The following is a 21,958-nucleotide window of genomic DNA, read 5'->3' as shown; positions in this document are numbered from 1 at the left end:
CAGGCTTTGGTGTGAAGACTTTAGGGTAATAAGACCAGCAGAAGACTGGTGCTGCTCCAGGGGATGACGACGATCATTGGCAGTGGTGGCAATGGCTGTGTTCCACCATGGAACACAGGGAACGGCAGTGTGGATTATCTTATCTGACAGATCGTGTATGACTGTCAATAAAGAGGACAATCAGCACAATGGAAAGCCACCGGGATGTGGGAAGGGAATGAGAGAATCAACTGAAAGTGGTCACTGTCACAGAGGTCACTGTGTGGCAGCCAGTGTAAAGAAGGAATAAGGAGTGGGGAAGTGAGCAAAAGATCAATGGCAAAGAAAGTGCCACATGCAGCACCAAAATGAGTAGGGGAACCATCATTAAGAAGCCACAAGTCATGCAGCAAGAAAATGGTCAATGAGAAGTCCTCAAAAAGACAAAAAAGCACTGCCCCACGAACACTGATGGGCATTAAAATCCCAGAGGAGGAGGAAAGGGGGAAGGCAGTTACAGAAGTAGGTGTAGGTGTCCTGTCAGGAGGGATACAGACAGTGCAGAGTCCAAGTGGACAGAGATGGCAACTGCTTCCAATGTGGTGTGAAGGGGGATCTATGTTCTAACAATATCCATACAAACCAATGAGCAAATGCCACCGGAAGCCCTCAAATGGCTGACCCGGGTCTGACAAAGCACAGAATCCACAAAGTGTCAGTGAGTGAGCATAAGTAAGAGAGATTCCTGAAGAACAACACACATTACTGAATAAAAGGGAATAAGGGATTGCAGAGCTGTGAGTTTACAGTAGTATCCACTACAGTGCCACTGAATAAGCACAGAGCGGGTACCAAGATGGGAGAAATGGGCTGGAGCTAATAACACCACTGGGTCACTATCACCAATAAGGATGTGGTGTCTTCTAGAAATAAGATGAGTCAGGTTGAGAGGGGGGGGGCGGGGAGATGACACCTTTGGGGATACAGGGAGGGGAGGGGAGGGGAGGGGAGGGGAGAGGATGTGGGCAGCTGTCCTGGGACTTACGTTTTTTCTCTTTCTCTTTCTCCTCCTCCTCCTCCTTTCTGAGGTCGAGGAGGCCAGGCCACAGAGGGAGAGCAGGCTTCTGCAATATCTGCAACTTAAATAGAGTGATGGACATTTGGGGTGCAAGGACTGTGTGGAGGAAGCCCAATCACCAGCAGGCACCGAAGAAGTGGGACACTTCTCAGGGAGAGGGGGAGCGGCACTTTGAGGGCATTTACTGAGAACCACAGGGGTGGGGGAGAGGAGGGGGGGGGGGCAGGACTACGGCAAGGAAGAGGGCAATGGGGAAAGGATGTAATAGAAGCAAAGGTAGAAATCATTGACACAGGGTGAAATCTCTCATATTTATGTCGAGCCTTAATGTAAGATAAACTATCAAGGGACTTATACTTTTGCATCTCCCTTTCCTTCTTGTAAATCTGGCAATCTGGTGAGCACTGAGCATGACGGTCATGACAATTGACACATAACGGGTGGCAGATCACAAGGGATCCCCTCACAGAGTGGCTGTCCACATTCACTAAAGAGGGTCCACCGTAAGGCGGGAAGATGTGTCCAAAACGCAAACACCGTGAACACCTGATGGGTGGTGGGATGTATGGCTTCACGTCACTCCCATAACATAACCCTGATGTTCTCCAGGAGGTTATCTCCCTCAAAAGACGGAATAAATGTGCTGGAATTGGTGTTACTGTCCTTAACCTTTCTGAACATGCTGGACAAAATGAATGCCTTGTTCCAGATTTGCCTGGAGTTCATCATCAGTTTGAAGGATGAGGAACAGCATTCAATGATCCATTACCAACCGAAGACATGGATTAACGAATTCTCCCCATGGGCACCACGCACCCACAGCAAGGGTCAACCGGCACAGAGGCTTTTTTTGTTTGTGGTTTTGGGCGCAAAACTTCTATGGTCATTAGCGCCCAGCCCGTGACGTAGAAAACAGGAAAAAAACGAAATTTAAAATCAGCAGCAATGGAAACATAGTCAGAAAATTGGAGAAACTAAAGGCAGAAGGAATGCTTAAAAGTCCACTATAGAAAGGGGTTGGTTGTCCACAAAAAAAAAAAGCTTCAAATGACTGACGTCATTTCACTGTCACTAATAAACTGTAGAACGCGGTCAGCTGAGCGCGTGTCATCTGCTAAAATCGACGATAGATCAGGCGATAGCTGTAGACGGGAGCGTAACGGATTAAAATAGGGGCATTCAATTAAAAGGTGTCTGACCGTCCACAGCTGAGAGCAGTGGGGACAGAGTGGGGGAGGATCACCGCTTAAAAGATGTCTATGACTAAAAAGACAGTGCCCTATCCGGAGTCGAGCTAAAATTACCTCCTCCCGACGACGCGTTCGGGAGGAAGAGGTCCAAGCGCAAGGAACGGCTTTCACTTCCCGCAATTTATTGTGGGGAAGTGTTGACCAATGCACATGCCATAAATGAGTAACTTGGCGACATAAACCGCTCCGTAGATCGGTAAACGGAAGAGACTGAAGAGCTGGCCGAGGAAGAGAGACTGCAGCCTTGGCCGCTATATCGGCCGCCTCATTTCCACAGATACCAGCGTGTCCCGGGAGCCAGAGGAACGCCACTGAGACGCCCCCCAGGTGGAGCAAGCGCAGACAGTCCTGAATCCGGTGGACCAGAGGGTGCACAGGGTAAAGAGCTTGGAGACTTAGGAGAGAGCTGAGAGAATCTGAGCAGATTACGTACTGTATCCGCTGATGGCGGCGGATGTAGTGGACAGCCTGGAGAACAGCGTAAAGCTCTGCAGTATAAACCGAACACTGGTCGGGAAGCCGAAAGTGATTTGGGGTGTCGCCAACAATATAGGCACTCCCTACACCTAACGATGTTTTCGAGCCATCGGTGTAAATAAATGTGGCTTCCGTCATTTGTGCACATAGAGCAGCAAATGCCCGACGGTAAACAAGTGTAGGGGTACCATCTTTGGGAAATTGACATAGGTCTCTGAGCAAGTCGATCCGGGGACGGTGCCAAGGCGGTGCTGTACCCCAAGTTGTCAAGAAGGTTTTAGGAAAGCGGAAGGAAAGAGAATGGAGCAGTTGACGGAAGCGGACTCCCGGGGGTAGTAGGGAGGAGGAGCGGCCTGCATACCCGACATCAAAGGAGGCGTCGAAAAAAAGGTTATGGGCTGGATTAGCAGGCATGGAAGACAGATGGCTAGCATAACGACTCAGAAGGACTGCCCGCCGATTGGACAGCGGAGGTTCAGCAGTCTCAGCATAAAGGCTTTCCACAGGGCTGGTGTAAAAAGCTCCAGACACTAAACGTAATCCACGGTGGTGGATAGAGTCGAGACGCCGAAGAATAGACGGCCGAGCAGAGGAGTAGACTATGCTTCCATAATCCAATTTCGAGCGCACTAAGGCGCGATAGAGGCGGAGAAGGACCACCCGGTCCGCTCCCCAAGAGGTACCATTCAGGACACGGAGGGTGTTAAGGGAACGCAGACAGCGAGCCGAAAGATAGGAAACGTGGAAGGACCAGCACAGTTTTCTGTCAAACATAAGACCCAAGAATTTAGCGACGTCGGAAAACGGAAGGTTGACAGGACCTAGATGTAAGGAGGGCGGAAGAAACTCCTTACGTCGCCAAAAATTAACACAAACGGTCTTACTGGGTGAGAAACGGAAGCCGGTTTCGATGCTCCACGAGTAGAGGCGATCGAGACATCCTTGAAGACGTCTTTCAAGAAGGCTGGTCCTTTGAGAACTGTAGTAGATCGCAAAATCGTCCACAAAGAGGGAGCCCGAGACATCAGGAAGGAGACAATCCATAATTGGATTAATGGCGATGGCAAACAGTACAACACTCAGCACGGAGCCCTGGGGTACCCCGTTTTCTTGGGAGAAAGTACGGGAGAGAGTAGTGTTCACCCGCACCCTAAATGTGCGCTCTGCCATAAATTCGCAAAGAAAAAGGGGCAGCCGGCCTCGAAAGCCCCAAGAGAACAGTGTGCGGAGGATGCCTGTCCGCCAACAGGTATCGTACGCTCTCTCCAGATCAAAAAATATTGCTACCGTTTGGCGTTTCCGGAGAAAATTGTTCATGATATAAGTGGAGAGAGCAACAAGATGGTCAACAGCAGAACGATGCTTTCGGAATCCGCATTGGGCTGGTGTTAAAAGACTGCGGGACTCCAGCCACCAAGCTAAACGGTAATTCACCATACGCTCCAAAACCTTACAGACACTACTCGTGAGAGAAATGGGGCGATAGCTAGAGGGGAGATGTTTGTCCTTTCCAGGTTTCGGAACGGGAACGACAATAGCTTCCCGCCATCGCCTGGGAAAGGTACTGTCGGTCCAAATTCGATTATAAAGGCGAAGGAGGTGACGCAGGCTATGGGTTGATAAATGCAGCAACATTTGGACATGGATACCATCCGGTCCTGGGGCGGAGGAGCGAGAAGTAGAGAGTGCATGTTGGAGTTCGCGCATGGAGAAAACATTATTGTAGCTTTCGCGATTTTGAGAGGAGAAAGCAAGATGCCGCACTTCTGCTGCACATTTCTTCGGGAGAAACGCTGGCGGGTAATTTGAAGAGCTCGAAATCTCAGCAAAGTGCTGACCCAATGAGTTAGAAATTGCAACGGGGTCCACTAAGGTATCATGCGCGACAGTGAGCCCAGAGACCGGGGAGAAACTAGGCGCGCCTGAGAACCGTCGAAGCCGACTCCAAACTTCCGAGGAGGGAGTGAAGTTGTTAAATGAGCTAGTAAAGAATTTCCAGCTTGCCTTCTTGCTATCGCGGATGACGCGACGGCATCGCGCACGGAGCTGCTTATATCGGATACAGTTGGCCAAAGTTGGATGGTGACGGAAAATGCGAAGACCACGTCGCCGCTCACGTATTGCGTCACGGCAGGCCTCGTTCCACCAAGGAACTGGAGGGCGCCGGGGCAATTCGGAGGTGCGTGGTATTGAGCGTTCCGCAGCTGTGAGAATAACGTCGGTAAAATGTGTGACCTCATCGTCGACGCTGGGAAAGCGACGGTCATCGAATGTCGCTAGAGACGAAAAAAGTGTCCAATCGGCTTGGGCAAACTTCCAGCGTCGAGAGCGCATATATGGCAGTTGAGGCTGCAGTCGAAGAACACATGGAAAGTGGTCACTCGAGTGTGTATCATCAAGGGCGAACCATTCGAAGCGCCGAGCTAGCGGAACAGTACCGACCGCAAGGTCCAAATGGGATAAATTTGCCGTGGAGGCAGACAAAAATGTAGGGACCCCAGTGTTGAGGCAGACTAGATCCGCTTGGTGGAAGACGTCTAGCAATAGTGAGCCACGTGGACAAGGATGTGGAGATCCCCAAAGCGGGTGGTGGGCATTGAAGTCCCCAACCAGCAAATAGGGGGGTGGAAGCTGATCAAGAAGATGAAGGAGATCAGCTCGTGCCATTGGTGTAGACGATGGAATGTATACCGTACAAAGAGAGAACGTGTATCCAGAAAGGGAAAGACGGACGGCGACAGCTTGGAAGGAAGTGTTTAAGGGGATTGGGTGATAATGGAGAGTATCATGGAGCAGAATCATGAGTCCTCCATGGGCTGGAGTGCCTTCAACTGAGGGGAGGTCATATCGGACGGACTGAAAATGAGGGAGAACAAAGCGGTCATGGGGACGCAGCTTTGTTTCCTGAAGACAGAAGATGACCGGCGAGTAGGATCGTAAGAGGATCGACAATTCCTCCCGATTGGCGCGAATGCCGCGGATATTCCAGTGGATAATGGACATAGGGTGAACAGAAAATGGAGGAACGGCACCAAGGGTGCTGTCAACTCAACGACTGCTCAGAGCTTGCGACCGACAGCATGGAATGGCATTCAGTCGAAGGCAGAAGATCCTGATCCATAGGTTGGTCAGGAGCAGCTCCTGCCACCAACGATCGGCCAGTTGACCGGCCACCAACAGTGCGCCTCGGCGACACAGAAGATGGCCGAGGGCGATTTCCGCCAGGTGGTGCTGTAGATGGGACACGCCTTGGCGGAGAAGGAGAGGAACTGTGTTTCTTCGTAGCCTTCTTGGAGGTATGTTTAGATGAAGGAGGAACCGATGGTTGTGAAGTTGCAGTACGTAAAAACTCTTCACGAGAATGCTCTTTTTTTGTAGACTTGGCGTCTGACTTTTGGGCTCGAGATTTAGCAGAACCCGACGAAGGGTGAGCCATAGAGTGGGCAGGCGAAAGAGGTGAGGTTGAACGGGCAATCTTTGCGCTGGCCGATCTGACGACCGTGGTACTAAATGTGAGGTCGCAAGTCTGCGTGGCCGCCTCCTTTGTTGGCCGAGAAGAAGCAAGGACAGCGCTGTATTTTCCTTTCTGAGGCACGGTGGGCTGTCGACTGGCGAGTAACTTTCGAGCAGCAAAGGTCGACACCTTTTCCTTCACTCTTATTTCCTGGATCAGCTTTTCGTCCTTAAAAACAGGGCAATCTCGAGAGGAAGCAGCGTGGTCACCCATACAGTTGATGCAGCGAGGGGATGGAGGTGGACAAGCACCCTCATGGGCATCCCTGCCACACGTAACACATTTGGCCGGATTGGAACAGGACTGGCTGGTGTGATTAAACCGCTGACATCGATAGCAACGCGTAGGGTTTGGGACATAAGGGCGAACGGAAATTATCTCATAGCCTGCTTTGATTTTTGATGGGAGTTGAACTTTGTCAAAAGTCAAGAAGACAGTGCGGGTTGGAATGGTGTTCGAGTCAACCCTTTTCATAACCCGATGAACAGCGGTGACGCCCTGGTCAGACAGGTAGTGCTGAATTTCTTCGTCAGACAATCCATCGAGGGAGCGTGTATAAACGACTCCACGCGAGGAATTTAAGGTACGGTGCGGTTCCACCCGGACAGGGAAGGTGTGGAGCAGAGAAGTACGCAGCAATTTTTGAGCCTGGAGGGCACTGTGTGTTTCTAACAACAGGGTACCATTCCGTAATCTGGAACAAGACTTTACAGGACCCGCAATTGCGTCGACACCTTTCTGAATAATGAAAGGGTTGACCGTGGAAAAGTCGTGACCTTCGTCAGACCGAGAAACAACAAGGAACTGTGGCAACGATGGAAGAACCGTCTGTGGCTGAGGCTCAGTGAACTTACGTTTGTGAGCAGACATAGTGGAAGGTGAGGAAACCATTGCGGAAGAATCCCCCATGATTACCGGCGTCTCCGATGGCGCGCTCCTCCCTTGTGGGGGCCCTCACCGAGGGCACACCCGCCTTAGGTGATTGTTCACACCTCAGGTCACACCTCCCGACATACGGACGGAGGGACTAATCGGCACTTTCGGAAGGTATCAGCTCGGGTAATCACCCCTCCCTGGGCCTGGCCTTTACCAGGGGGTACGTACGTGTCCTACCTGTCTACCCGGGGCGGGGAATTACGCGTTACCCCGTCACCGGCTACGCATGGAAGTGCGTGGGTCGGCCTTCAGACACGCACAGGGAGGAAGAAAGAGAAAGGGAAAGGAAAGAAGAGGGGGTCTCAAACGCCGCAGCGGAGAAAAGGGTAAAGAGAAGAGGTAAGGAAAGGAGATGGACAAAGGAAGGAAGAAGACATACAAGCAAGGAAGAAGAAGAATGCGGTACATTTACAAGCGTCCGTCTCCGGACGTAGGCGCAAACACTACTCCCAGAGGGGGAGAAAGTGAAGGAAAGAGCAAGAGGTGAGGGGGGGGGGGGGGGGGGTGAAGACAGGGGATGGGGAAGGATGCGGAAAGGGAAGGTATGCAGCCCGGAAAGGAAGGAAGGCCACATTAGCTCGGGGCCCCGTGCTCGCTACGCACGTATCCACAAAGAGTTGTGGATCCCCTGGGGGGACGGCACAGAGGCTGTTACCACAAGTTCTGATGCTTCGGAATGATGAGCAACCACTCCTACGCATAAATGGGGAGGCAGCAGCTCATGTACGAGAGGTGTGATCTCTGTTGTCAGGGGCCCAGCCAGATGGGTACATAACAGGCCCACCACATGGACTTGCTACATGTGCTGGTGACTTAGCAGGGTGGAGGTGGGCTACAATGGGGTAAGTAGAGGGGAAAGGGAGGAGAGGCATCCACATCATAGATGTGAGTGCAGAATTTCTTCCCCAAATGGCTCACACTACCGAGAGAAAAATTTAGAAGTGGAGGTTAAAGTCCACAGGCAGACCAAAAATCCCAACTGGAAGGATGAAAAGGAAAAAACTGCAAGAAATACAGTAAACCAGAGGGATAGCCAGGTTGACGTAAGAACACAGAGGGGAAGGAGGGGGAGAGGGAAAAGGGTACGGGGAAGAAATGTAGCCTGCGAGGAAAGAAAGGAGGCCCCATGTATGCCACAATGCACCTAATATGTCTTATTGTTGGGTCAAATGGTTCAAGGAGAAATGAAGAGTGAATAAATAAAAAGCCATCCCTTGGATGTATCCTTACTTTCAACTAAAGAGAAAACATTTAGCTACAGTTGCAGTTTCCCGAGGGCATGCAGCTTTACTGTATGATTACATGATGATGGCGTCCTCTTGGGTAAAATATTCCGGAGGTAAAATAGTCCCCCATTCGGATCTCCGGGCGGGGACTACTCAAGAGGATGTCGTTATCAGGAGAAAGAAAACTGGCGTTCTACGGATCGGAGCGTGGAATGTCAGATCCCTTAATCGGGCAGGTAGGTTAGAAAATTTAAAAAGGGAAATGGATAGGTTGAAGTTAGATATAGTGGGAATTAGTGAAGTTCGGTGGCAGGAGGAACAAGACTTCTGGTCAGGTGACTACAGGGTTATAAACACAAAATCAAATAGGGGTAATGCAGGAGTAGGTTTAATAATGAATAGGAAAATAGGAATGCGGGTAAGCTACTACAAACAGCATAGTGAACGCATTATTGTGGCCAAGATAGATACGAAGCCCACACCTACTACAGTAGTACAAGTTTATATGCCAACTAGCTCTGCAGATGACGAAGAAATTGAAGAAATGTATGATGAAATAAAAGAAATTATTCAGATTGTGAAGGGAGACGAAAATTTAATAGTCATGGGTGACTGGAATTCGAGTGTAGGAAAAGGGAGAGAAGGAAACATAGTAGGTGAATATGGATTGGGGGACAGAAATGAAAGAGGAAGCCGCCTGGTAGAATTTTGCACAGAGCACAACATAATCATAACTAACACTTGGTTTAAGAATCATGAAAGAAGGTTGTATACATGGAAGAACCCTGGAGATACTAAAAGGTATCAGATAGATTATATAATGGTAAGACAGAGATTTAGGAACCAGGTTTTAAATTGTAAGACATTTCCAGGGGCAGATGTGGACTCTGACCACAATCTATTGGTTATGACCTGTAGGTTAAAACTGAAGAAACTGCAAAAAGGTGGGAATTTAAGGAGATGGGACCTGGATAAACTGAAAGAACCAGAGGTTGTACAGAGATTCAGGGAGAGCATAAGGGAGCAAGTGACAGGAATAGGGGAAATAAATACAGTAGAAGAAGAATGGGTAGCTTTGAGGGATGAAGTAGTGAAGGCAGCAGAGGATCAAGTAGGTAAAAAGACGAGGGCTAGTAGAAATCCTTGGGTAACAGAAGAAATATTGAATTTAATTGATGAAAGGAGAAAATATAAAAATGCGGTAAGTGAAACAGGCAAAAAGGAATACAAACGTCTCAGAAACGAGATCGACAGGAAGTGCAAAATGGCTAAACAGGGATGGCTAGAGGACAAATGTAAGGATGTAGAGGCATATCTCACTAGGGGTAAGATAGATACCGCCTACAGGAAAATTAAAGAGACCTTTGGAGATAAGAGAACGACTTGTATGAATATCAAGAGCTCAGATGGAAACCCAGTTCTAAGCAAAGAAGGGAAAGCAGAAAGGTGGAAGGAGTATATAGAGGGTCTATACAAGGGCGATGTACTTGAGGACAATATTATGGAAATGGAAGAGGATGTAGATGAAGATGAAATGGGAGATACGATACTGCGTGAAGAGTTTGACAGACCACTGAAAGACCTGAGTCGAAACAAGGCCCCCGGAGTAGACAATATTCCATTGGAACTACTGACGGCCGTGGGAGAGCCAGTCCTGACAAAACTCTACCATCTGGTGAGCAAGATGTATGAAACAGGCGAAATACCCTCAGACTTCAAGAAGAATATAATAATTCCAATCTCAAAGAAAGCAGGTGTTGACAGATGTGAAAATTACCGAACAATCAGTTTAATAAGCCACAGCTGCAAAATACTAACACGAATTCTTTACAGACGAATGGAAAAACTAGTAGAAGCCAACCTCGGGGAAGATCAGTTTGGATTCCGTAGAAACACTGGAACACGTGAGGCAATACTGACCTTACGACTTATCTTAGAAGAAAGATTAAGGAAAGGCAAACCTACGTTTCTAGCATTTGTAGACTTAGAGAAAGCTTTTGACAATGTTGACTGGAATACTCTCTTTCAAATTCTGAAGGTGGCAGGGGTAAAATACAGGGAGCGAAAGGCTATTTACAATTTGTACAGAAACCAGATGGCAGTTATAAGAGTCGAGGGACATGAAAGGGAAGCAGTGGTTGGGAAGGGAGTAAGACAGGGTTGTAGCCTCTCCCCGATGTTGTTCAATCTGTATATTGAGCAAGCAGTAAAGGAAACAAAAGAAAAATTCGGGGTAGGTATTAAAATTCATGGAGAAGAAATAAAAACTTTGAGGTTCGCCGATGACATTGTAATTCTGTCAGAGACAGCAAAGGACTTGGAAGAGCAGTTGAATGGAATGGACAGTGTCTTGAAAGGAGGATATAAGATGAACATCAACAAAAGCAAAACAAGAATAATGGAATGTAGTCTAATTAAGTCGGGTGATGCTGAGGGAATTAGATTAGGAAATGAGGCACTTAAAGTAGTAAAGGAGTTTTGCTATTTGGGGAGCAAAATAACTGATGATGGTCGAAGTAGAGAGGATATAAAATGTAGGCTGGCAATGGCAAGGAAAGCGTTTCTGAAGAAGAGAAATTTGTTAACATCCAGTATTGATTTAAGTGTCAGGAAGTCATTTCTGAAAGTATTCGTATGGAGTGTAGCCATGTATGGAAGTGAAACATGGACGATAAATAGTTTGGACAAGAAGAGAATAGAAGCTTTCGAAATGTGGTGCTACAGAAGAATGCTGAAGATTAGATGGGTAGATCACATAACTAATGAGGAAGTATTGAATAGGATTGGGGAGAAGAGAAGTTTGTGGCACAACTTGACCAGAAGAAGGGATCGGTTGGTAGGACATGTTCTGAGGCATCAAGGGATCACCAATTTAGTATTGGAGGGCAGCGTGGAGGGTAAAAATCGTAGAGGGAGACCAAGAGATGAATACACTAAGCAGATTCAGAAGGATGTAGGTTGCAATAGGTACTGGGAGATGAAAAAGCTTGCACAGGATAGAGTAGCATGGAGAGCTGCATCAAACCAGTCTCAGGACTGAAGACCACAACAACAACAACAACAACAGTTGCAGTTTTTCTCAAACCCATTATTCTGATCTCACAAAATGAGGAATGGCCTCTGGTCTAATGCGTGAATGACAGTTGTTCACACAGGTCAAGAAACGGACTGTGATTGCATAGTTGCCTGCTCCAAGTTACAGATGCGATGTGTGCATATACGTGCTTTGCACTTTATTGTAAAATGTAAACTTTCACGGCTGGAATTGCCACAATAAAATATTCCGGGCTATTATGCTGTGCTCAAAGGAACTGCACTAATACCTGACGATTCTGACTACAGCAAAATTCCACTTCCGTAAGCTCCCGTTCAGTGGCATGGCATCACATTTTGAATATGTGCATGCAACTGGCCGCTGTCGACTGCTGTCGTCCACTGTTACTATCATCCCTTGGGGAAAGACTGGTACATCATCTTCAGAACCAGAATAAAAATTTCATTCAATTTCACACCCTCCTCCTTCCTATTGAAATTTCTGAGATGTTCCACAACCTCTATAGCCTCTCTGTATAGTCTTTTGTGGTATCTGCTTGGGGCTGCCTGTACTTGAGTCCTATCAAAGTGAACGTGGTGGTCTCCTGGCTGTAAAGGATGTTCTGCAACAGCTGATCTGTCAGTCTCCCCTCTTCTGCAATTGCCCTTGTGCTCTTCAAGTTGTTTTTGACAGTTCTTTTTGTAGTACCAACACACACCTCCCCACAATTTTTGCACTTTATGTAGTAATGTATGCTACAAATTATGTCTCACTTGCTTCTGTAGAACTTGTCACTTACCACCATCAGCCATGACAATTCACAACAAACGAAATAAAAGAAATCACTAAATAACTTGCTACAATCATGTTAAATGCTTGCACTGGGTATGACATAGCAGAGTGCTCAGAACACTACTGGACACTCAATGGCTTTCTAAGAATTCGTAGGTGTACACACCATGCCTGAACTCTACTGCCATCGTCTGTGACTCCAACTATAGTAGAAAAATGATTTTATTTATTTATTTTTTTACAGGATTAACGAAGATGTTTCACCAGTCAATGATATTTATCTGATTAATATTAAATTTTAAAATTTGCAAATCCTTTTATTGAACAGTGTTTTCATAAACCTTTGTATTACATTTTGTTACCTGGTGAGTAGTGTCAACTAAGTTATCAATTTAGTTCAGTGTGGTCAATAGGCCATCAGATTACTAAAGCAAAATCACAACAACCAGGGAGTGAACCAGGGCTACTGCAATCTGTGCCAGAGAGAGAGAGAGAGAGAGAGAGATTTAACAATTACAGTCCTTGAACAACACACAATCACTTTAGGCATTGTTCACATATGGAATGGGAAGAATTGTCAATTCAATATTCCTTTGGCCTTACAGAGGGAGGTCACTGGCGACCTGCCTCCAAGATTACAAAGGACTGGCCATATGATTGCAGCTGAGTCAAGCCCTGGTACACATCACTCTGGCAGTCATACATAGCTCTCATCATCGGCCAATGTTCCAGTAATGACAAAGATCCTAACAAGGTATGTACCTACCTCTAAAGTTCCACTGCTATCAACATCTCTCTCATTGAAATGTAAAGTAAAACAGCCAGTATGAGCAAATCTGTAATCAAAACCATTACAATACAATTACTTCATATGTCTGCCTGGAATATATTTTGTGGTGAATTAATGAGCAGACTACAGACTGAGAATATGGACACACAACTTTCATATCTGAAAGTATACTACGGTGATTTAGGCCATGTGTAATAAGTAGGACTAAAATAAAAACTGCATTGTAAAGGGGATCCAGAACAGAAGAAAAATATGAAAAGGATAATGAATCAAAAAGACTTCCACTTAACTGAGCAGCTTTTTAAAGTGTGACAAGACCACATTAAGAACAAAAGGTGCATGTAACACAATTGGTAAACAGCATGACCCTATTAAAATATTGATATATGGATTCATAAGCCCATTGCAACATTGTCACCTCACAGAATTAGTTGCCAATCATTGCAGCAGTAACCTTTCATATGTTCACAGCAGCGTAGTAAATTAAAACTGTATTTAAGAATTGGTTTGAACACCACTTTACTAGGCATGGTCCAGTTGATGGTGGTATGCCTTTGCCTTCCTCCAAACTACCTTTGAGATGAGTTATCCAGGCAGTAATATGGAAACCTACAGTTCAGTGTTAGATCTGCTTAACAGCTAAAACATGAGTAACCTACCATTTCAGTGTAGGCTGGTAACTACTTAAAAACACTGCTGCATAGTTGAGATGATGACCCAATAACTGATTCTCAGTCATCAATGATGTTAAATTGTGATATACTTTTGTTTAGAACAAATAATTTTTAATGGAATGCAGTAGCACTAGAAGCATTAACATTTATTGTAAAAAAGCACTGTTGGCTACAGTCTGTCATAGAATCAAAGCTATGTTACCCAGCACTAGGATACTGCAACCAAAATTCCATCACTCGTTAATAACTACTTCAAAACAGTGCATAAGTACCACAAATTTACAAAGAATTCATAAATGTGAGACTGCAAAAATCATTCTTCCATATAATTTAAGCAAGTCATACTTTCTGGTACACAGAAGGCTGCATAAGACTTAATTACCAACTATCCTATACCATTCTCCCATTTCCTGCTTCCACTCTGATGTGTCTTATTGAGAACATTTGCTCTAAACTGAGCAGAAGATGAGCTTAGTTAGACTTTAGCTAGAAATAATGTGAAGTGTGACTAATATCCCTAAAATTATGATTAAACCATGCCTTCCAAAACAACTTCACTCCCACAGGTACTGTTCTGTCTACATTCAAGATAGCCTTGACGGTCTCTGAAGGCAAGGCAACATGAATCAGAATAACTGTTACTTTACCACTACTTGTTTACAGGAATGTTACCACAGCAACAACCAGCTAGAGAATCAGCTAAGGCTTGCCTTTCATTTTATTCACTATTTAATTATTACTATGCTACCTCAGGTGCCAGACACTGCAGTCAATTGCAGGTGATACTATTAGCTTTTGCTGTTTCCATTCTCTCTTCGTGCAGCATGTTCATTTCACATAGCGATGTGTCCTAAAACAGATACGAACACACAGAGAAACGTGATTTAACTATCACCAACTTCTAATCAAATCCCAAATTGCATGATAACCTGTGAACAGAACAGAAACACCGAGTTGTTGCTGCAACAGCTACGGCACACGTGCAGTCTGCAGACACAGTAGCGACAGTGTTCTGCCACAGGCCACCAATAGTGATTGATTGTGAGAGGTAAAACTTCACAGCTGCATTTTCTGGTTGACAGTGATACTGGCGTTTCCATTATACCACCATGTTGCAAGAATAAGATTAAAGAGGCAGACTACAAACTTAAAAAGCAGGTTTGAGTGACCTTCCATTGTCACTAACACAACAAAAGATATAATCGTCATGGACTTTCTTCATCATTTGGATTACTGAAAGGCCTGAAGAAAATTATTAGTCGACAGCAGTACTCAGTTACAAGTCTGCATTACAATGTGCAGCTGATTTGTCCGATTCTGTCAGTTTGCTCCATGTTAAGTACTCTGAACTACTTAAAAAATTTCCTGAACTGACAAAATTCACCCTTACCCTGGGAGAAATGAAGCATGGTGTTAAACATTATACTGCAAGCAGCAGTGGCCCACGAGTGTACTCAAAGTGGCAGGTTAGAGTCACGAGGTTGGCTAAACAAGAATTCCAGTTCCTAATGAATCAAAATATAATTCGCCCAACTAAATCCTAGTGGGATATTCCACTGCGTGTGGCAGAAAAGCTGGATGGTCACTGGTGTGTGTGGAGACTACCGACATCTTAATGACTGTACCCTTCCCGACGGCTATCCAATTCCTCATAAATTACGTAAATTCCATCCTTGTGGGCAAGAAAATATTTTTTAAAGGCAATCTCCTCACAGTATATTACCAAATCCCATTACCTGAAAGTGATAAGGTCTGGAGTGCTATGTTCACACCTTTTGGACTTTATGGATTCAATTTCATGCTGTTTGGCCTCCTGAATGCCCTCAGTACCTTTCAGAGATTTATTAATGACGTTTTGAGAGTTTTAGATTTCTGTTTTGCATAGTCAGATGATTTACCGATAACTTCTAGTTCTCCAGAAGAACATACTTGACACTTAACTAACCTGTTTGAACACTAACAAATTTGGTTTGAGTATTAATGTTAAACAAGCCATATCTGGAGTTCAAGAAATTAAATTTTAAGGTCAAATAATTACATCAAAAGGTACTAAATCAGATTTACCTTATTTCCTTGACATACTGAATTTTTACGAAAGGCATTTGGAACATGCCACAGAACATCAGGCAATTCTTAATGATTACTTGAAGAATATTCTTAAAAAATGACTAAAGAAGCATACATTTGACAGAAAATGCAATAAAACAGTTTGAGAAGCACAAAATGGACCCTACAAACACAGCTCTTAACATTCCTGGAGAAGAAATATTTTACATGGGACAGGGAACTTCTCAGCATATACATAGCAATATGGTATTTTAAGTACCACCTTGAAGGACCTCCTTTGACATATGTTTTAAAAAGAAACAACAATAAAGCAACCCCTATGCAACTGTGTCACCTACAATTCACATCACAATTCACAACATGTCAGGCACATTTCTGGAAATGAAAACAGTGAAGCTGACAACCTATCCAGACATGAAGTAGTGGTATCAACTGATTAAGAGAAGATGGATGCTCAAGTATGAACTCTGGAAACTTCACTCCAGTCCTCATACCTCATTGAAATTTAAACAGTCAAACCCGTGATGAAAGATTATGGTGTGATTTATCAACAAACATTCGTCCTGATATTCCTTAACAATTTACATATTCCATTTTTCAGCATAACCACTGTAAGAGACATCCTGGTATTAAGTCTTCTGCGAAATTACCCATGTGCAGATTTGGTCAAACAAAACAAAATATCCAAAACTGGGCAAATGCATAGCACGCCAAAAAACAAAGTGACTAGACATACTAAATCTGCTACCGGCTAGTTTCCACGCACAGATGGACAATTTAACATGGTGCACATCAATCTAATTGGCCCACTGCCTCCTTCAGATGAATTCATATACTTATTAATGTGCATCGATTGGTTCAGGACAGAAGTCATTCCATTACATGATGATCAAGGAGAAACCATGGCACGGGCATTTTTTAACTCCTGGATCACAAGATTTCGAGCACATAACCAAATAGTGACTGGACAATGAGCACAGCTCCGATCAGAGCTGTTCCATTCATCAGCTAACATTTGTGGTCCTAAATTAACTCAGAATGTGACATACACCCACAGTCAAACAGGAAAACAGATTCCACTGAGCATTTATGGCAACCACCAGGGCATATAGTAAAAATAAATGGAGTGACATAAGTCCAACAATTCTATGTTGTACAGGAAATGAAAATAATGCATAGCTGTAGATGTGCTGTATGGCACAACCCTAACATTGCCTAGTGGTTTCATTCTGGGTTGAAAAACAAACTAGAAGTAAATCTACTAGCATTCGCTTCCCAGTTATGCCACCGTACGGCTAAAGCACACTTTCAAAATGTTCCCACAAGGTAAAGGAAACACCATTTGTTAGCAGAGAACTGCATCTCACTAATTTATGAGGAATGAAAAAGTGAAAGCCAAATTAGTGCCTTCCTATGGAGTCTTGGAGTGAAACGCAAAATATTTCACTCTAAGGATAAAGGATGAGCCAAACAAAGATCTCACCTGGCAGACTGAAACCTGCCTACATCCTTGTGAATTCTAGCACCTGTCTATATCTACAGAGCACTTCACTGGCAAATTAGTTACCCACACCTGCAACAGTCTCACCAAAGAAAGTTACCCGTTTCGGTCGAGTTTTGAAATTCCCTGAAGGGTTCAAGTAACTTGGGAGGGGGGAGGTGATGTAGGTTATTTTTATGCTCATAACCTACAGTTTTGAAAAATAACTGTCATTGGTGTCAACTTTATTTTTCTTAAAAAAATGACATTTTGAAATACAATAAGATCTAGAGTTCAGTTTTATTGCTGGAGTGTGATGTTGGTCCTGTGAAGAAAGTTCCCAAATAATAATTTGGAATCTAAAATACTGCATTTTTGTGATTAATTGTACAAGAAGCTCCAAGAATTCTACTGTTGTTGAGGTTCTTTCAAACAGTACAACAACAAATATTGCACACTTCAACACAAGTAAGTCACATTAAAATAACCCACTGAACACTCATACTACAGATGATAATTATGTTTAACATACTACTGTTACCCAGACCACATGCAGAGTGTAAAATGAGAAGTGGCCTTTATGATTAATCGAAAATAACTATTTGCACAACATTTGACAACACTTCAATTTTGTAGCATGTTATGCAGTATGTCATCAGCTTATAATGAAAAGCTTTATTTCAGATAAGTTAGGTGTGGTTCTCACAGTAAATATAGTTACCTAATAATATACATTGTTCATTTTTTTTCCATCAATAGAGCACAGCACATCGTGACGTCCTCTCACTAGCTTACAAATAGCCAAGAGGTTTTCTATCTAATACTGCAATAAAAAGGTTTTATTTTTGGGATACATAGGTTTTCATTTGAAGCCAATGATATATACGACTAACAGATCAAGTAGTAGTTCTTATAACACTACAGCACATGAAATGGCAAGGAACATACATATTATGTATGAGATATCAAAGCAGGAAAATAAGACTCTGCATTAGACATTTAGAAAAAGAATGTAACATTGTAGTCTTATGTGTTGCTTTACTAGTGAAATACGAAAATATTCTAACCATTTGGTACCAGAGTCTATTCAATCCCTTCAGCTGAGTATATGATTCTTGTGTCTGCATCTTACACACACACACACACACACACACACACACACACACACACACACATATATATATATATATATTAAGACAGCACTAGACTAGACATGCTGACTGCCACAGCAAATATTTTAATAGCTTACATAAAAACGAACTTTACACGACCAATGGTTTTCTGCACTTTCACAGTAAACATTTTACTTCATTAAAACTTTCCAGTCACATAGTACTGAGCTGTGTAATTCACACATGCATTTTCTGTCTAGCTTGTGGAGACTGCTGCCAACGAATTTATACGTTAATTAAAACCTGTTGCGAGGCCCGATGTTTACCGATAACAGGTCATTTTTTAAAGATTAAGACCGCAACAAGTCATCCGAATTAATATAAAATGTTTCAGAGGCATCATCTATATACTACACTGCACACTTTCTATAGGCCTACTTCAAGCATATCTCGTAACTCCATATATCTATTAAAACTCTTAATTCAAGTAACCAACAAATTCATAATCAAAGAGATTTGAAAGTGCATGGATGTCTCTAATCTGTAAATACCTAGGTTTCTATTATACAGTGACACATGAAGCAGCTTTCTAATAACGTCATTATTTTTTACGAAACCTATTTGCTTCAACTGCAAAATTCAACAAAATGAAGTTACGAGGTTTCCAGTCTACCATCGACATGCTTAAGAACAATATCTATAAAGATTCATTACCTCCATACACTTACTTCGCAAGCATGTTTACTATATTGGTAATATGCACGACGGTATCTTATGTCCCTGTAGGTAACAGATTAAGCAACGTGGCGACAACCGTTACCCTTAACGTTTTTAGTACTTTCAACTGAAATACCACCACCAGCAGAGTTTCAGAAGAAATTAAGAGCCACACAGCCGGCTTGCAATGGCTCACACCATACATGTTACATTATCTTCAACTCACTTCAACTCTTTTCTACTGGCGGGAACTGGTAGCAAATCCCAATGGTGCCAGATACTGTATCTCAGGTTTCCCTCATACATCCACATAATTTCCCAACAGATCACCGTTTTTCCCCACACGTTTAAAATTTTTAGAAATCATATAATTAAGGAATTGACCGATTACAGGCCCACAAAAACATGTAAGTACTGACGTACTAAAAACTGTACTCACAAATCTAATAGTGGATGTCTGAATTATGACGTTTCAGAGGTGACCTGTTAACATTTACTTCTAAGCTCTGCGAACGGTTCTCGGCGTACGTCCTATTTTAACAATTGTTTATTGTACCGTTCATGTATGGAGCGTGGGAAAATGATTGCTTAATATCTATGCGCGCGCTGAAGTTAAGCCGGGTTCACACACACAACTGATGTGGTGCCTAGTGGTGGGCAGGAAATCGCGTATCTGTTAGAAATCGCAGTGACTGAGAAGTCACAGATATCACAGTAGCAACTTTACAGAATCTAACTGCGATTTCAGTCACAGTTAGCAGTCGCAAGTAGTATTTCACATTCAAAGACGTGAGCCATCTATTGGTCGAATTTAGCACTGCTTTCTGCGATTTCAGTGACAAGTCGCAACTAAGAGTCGCAAGTAGCAACTAAAAAGCGCGGTTAACAGTGGCATCTGTTGGCCGAAGTTCGTACTACGTCCATCTCTGCGGTACGCTATGGAGTCTAACCACAGTCTAATATTAGACTATCTGCGCTCGACAAGGCAGTGAAAGCGGCTGTCAAATCATGGCTGTTCCTCCCACAGCGTGCGTCCACCGAACAGCTGTACCTCTCGCTGGGAGAGGGAGGATGCGGCCTGACGCCGCTCGCGGACGCTGCGGACATCTCGACGATCGTCCACGGCTTCCGCATGCTGCACTGCGACGACGCCACCGTCCGCGACATCGCCTGGGCCACACTATCTACGGCCGCGCGCCGCCGACTGGGGAGGGAGCCGAGTCGTTCCGACTTGGCCACCTACCTTAGCGGCAGCACTGAGGGTGACCTCGCACGCGACGGAGGTGACATCCAGTCACTGTGGACGCGCGTCAGGAACGCCACAAGGCGCCTAGCGCCGCGTGGCGTCACCTGGCGCTGGAGTGAGCTGCTTTCTGAGTTGCAGGTGGAGGTCAACGGCCGACCCGCCATCGCTGACGACGCGGAACACGGCGGCATCGGAGGGGTGACGCAGCCGGCCACGGAGGGGGCGGCGCCTGGGACTACACGACACCTCGAAGATGGCGGCGATGGACCGCAACACGACGATGACAGCGTGGGACGCACCGCCAACACTGGCGTCGAGCATGTCCGGGTGGGAGGGGGCGCCAAACGTCTTCTCTCGCGGACGCTCCGTGAATGTCTGAGGCAGCGCCTGCGCCACATCCTACTCAGGAAACCGGACCAGGGGAAGGTGTTCGAGTGCACCAGGGAGTCCACAGCGTCCAACCACTTCATAGCGGGAGGCAAATACACCCGCTTCGCAGACTGGCGCTTTATCCATCGCGCCAGGCTCGGAGTCGTGCCTCTGAACGGTTGTCGCCGCTTTGATGGGCGGGCAAACAACAACAAAGCCTGCCGACGCTGTGGCCACAACAACGAGACGCTCCCGCACGTGATTAACGCGTGCATGGTGCACTCAGCAGCCCTGCAGTATCGCCACAACGCGGTCCTCAACCGCCTCGCGACAGCAGTCGCTGGGCGGCCAAGAAGAGGAAACACTGCTGTTCCTGACATCAGGATCAACCAAGCCGTCATAGGGGACAGCAGTGGGCTGCGTCCGGACCTCGTAATAACCGACGAGGCCGCGAAGTCTGTGACCATCGTCGATGTGACGATCCCCTTTGAAAATAGGCGGATTGCGCTCGACAACGCTCGGCAACTGAAGAAGATAAAGTACGCCGACGTTGCGCGCGGATTAGCCGCTCGCGGCTATTCTGTCACTGTCGACGCCCTGGTTGTCGGCAGTCTGGGGGCGTGGGACCGCCAGAACGATGCAGTGCTTCGGCACCTAGGCATCGCTAGCCGCTACTGCCAACTGATGCAGCGGCTGATGGTGTCTGACACCATCAAGTGGTCCCGCGACATTTACGTGGAACACATTACTGGCCACCGCCAGTATGTGTCCCCCTAGACTGTGGCATGCTCTGACGTCAGGCTGCGAGACCCTCGAGACTGCAGTCGTCGGAGAACTTCGAGGTCGGTGCCTTCGTGACGTCGGCGTCGAGATTCTCCTCCACGACGCGGGACCGCGGCGCTACACCATCTTCGCGCCGCACTGCAGCAGTGCCGAGTCAGTAGCGGTGCGTGCGGTGCTGCCTGGTGCCCCTCCCTCCGTGGTGTCCGCCGAATATGGCCCCCACCTCGGTTGGCGCGGTGCTAGGCGGCGCCAAACGTGTGCCTACTGCCCAGCAGTCTCCAGCCAGCGTGGGAAGCAACGCCCTCCTGCCACGACACCCCGGTGACGTCTGCCGCAAGGCGGACAGAGGGGAGAAGTCCGGCTGTGTGTGACCCGCCTGCGTGCGTGGCACACCAGCCGCTGGCAGCCGTGCATGTGCAGTGTGCTGTCAGGGC

At 45.7% G+C, this 21,958-nt stretch overlaps 2 protein-coding genes and 1 non-coding gene across 3 annotated transcripts in view; 1 reads left to right on the top strand and 2 right to left on the bottom strand.

The window, feature by feature from the left end:
• Window positions 1-19,358, bottom strand: part of LOC124613905 — a 48,609-nt gene extending 29,251 nt beyond the window's left edge. Inside the window, exons 1-2 of the mRNA XM_047142652.1 lie at window positions 19,124-19,358; window positions 13,053-13,122 (exon numbers count right to left, since the gene is read on the bottom strand). The gene's annotated coding sequence lies outside the window, so the exon portion shown is untranslated. The remainder of the gene's footprint in view (window positions 1-13,052; window positions 13,123-19,123) is intronic.
• Window positions 12,699-13,007, bottom strand: LOC124614532. Its single transcript, XR_006979749.1, has one exon. It is a non-coding gene; the product is annotated as a small nucleolar RNA U85 (small nucleolar RNA).
• On the top strand, window positions 19,090-21,685 carry LOC124613527. The gene is made up of 3 exons (XM_047142237.1): window positions 19,090-19,161; window positions 20,112-21,440; window positions 21,542-21,685. Exons 1-3 carry the CDS (start codon window positions 19,090-19,092, stop codon window positions 21,683-21,685), a joined length of 1,545 nt encoding a protein of 514 aa, XP_046998193.1.
• Window positions 21,686-21,958: the final 273 nt, after the last annotated feature.

Source organism: Schistocerca americana, chromosome 4 (assembly GCF_021461395.2).
Source record: "Schistocerca americana isolate TAMUIC-IGC-003095 chromosome 4, iqSchAmer2.1, whole genome shotgun sequence".
NCBI lineage: Eukaryota > Metazoa > Arthropoda > Insecta > Orthoptera > Acrididae > Schistocerca > Schistocerca americana.
Note: the sequence above shows the minus strand (reverse complement) of the source record. Positions and strands in the feature narration are given on the sequence as shown.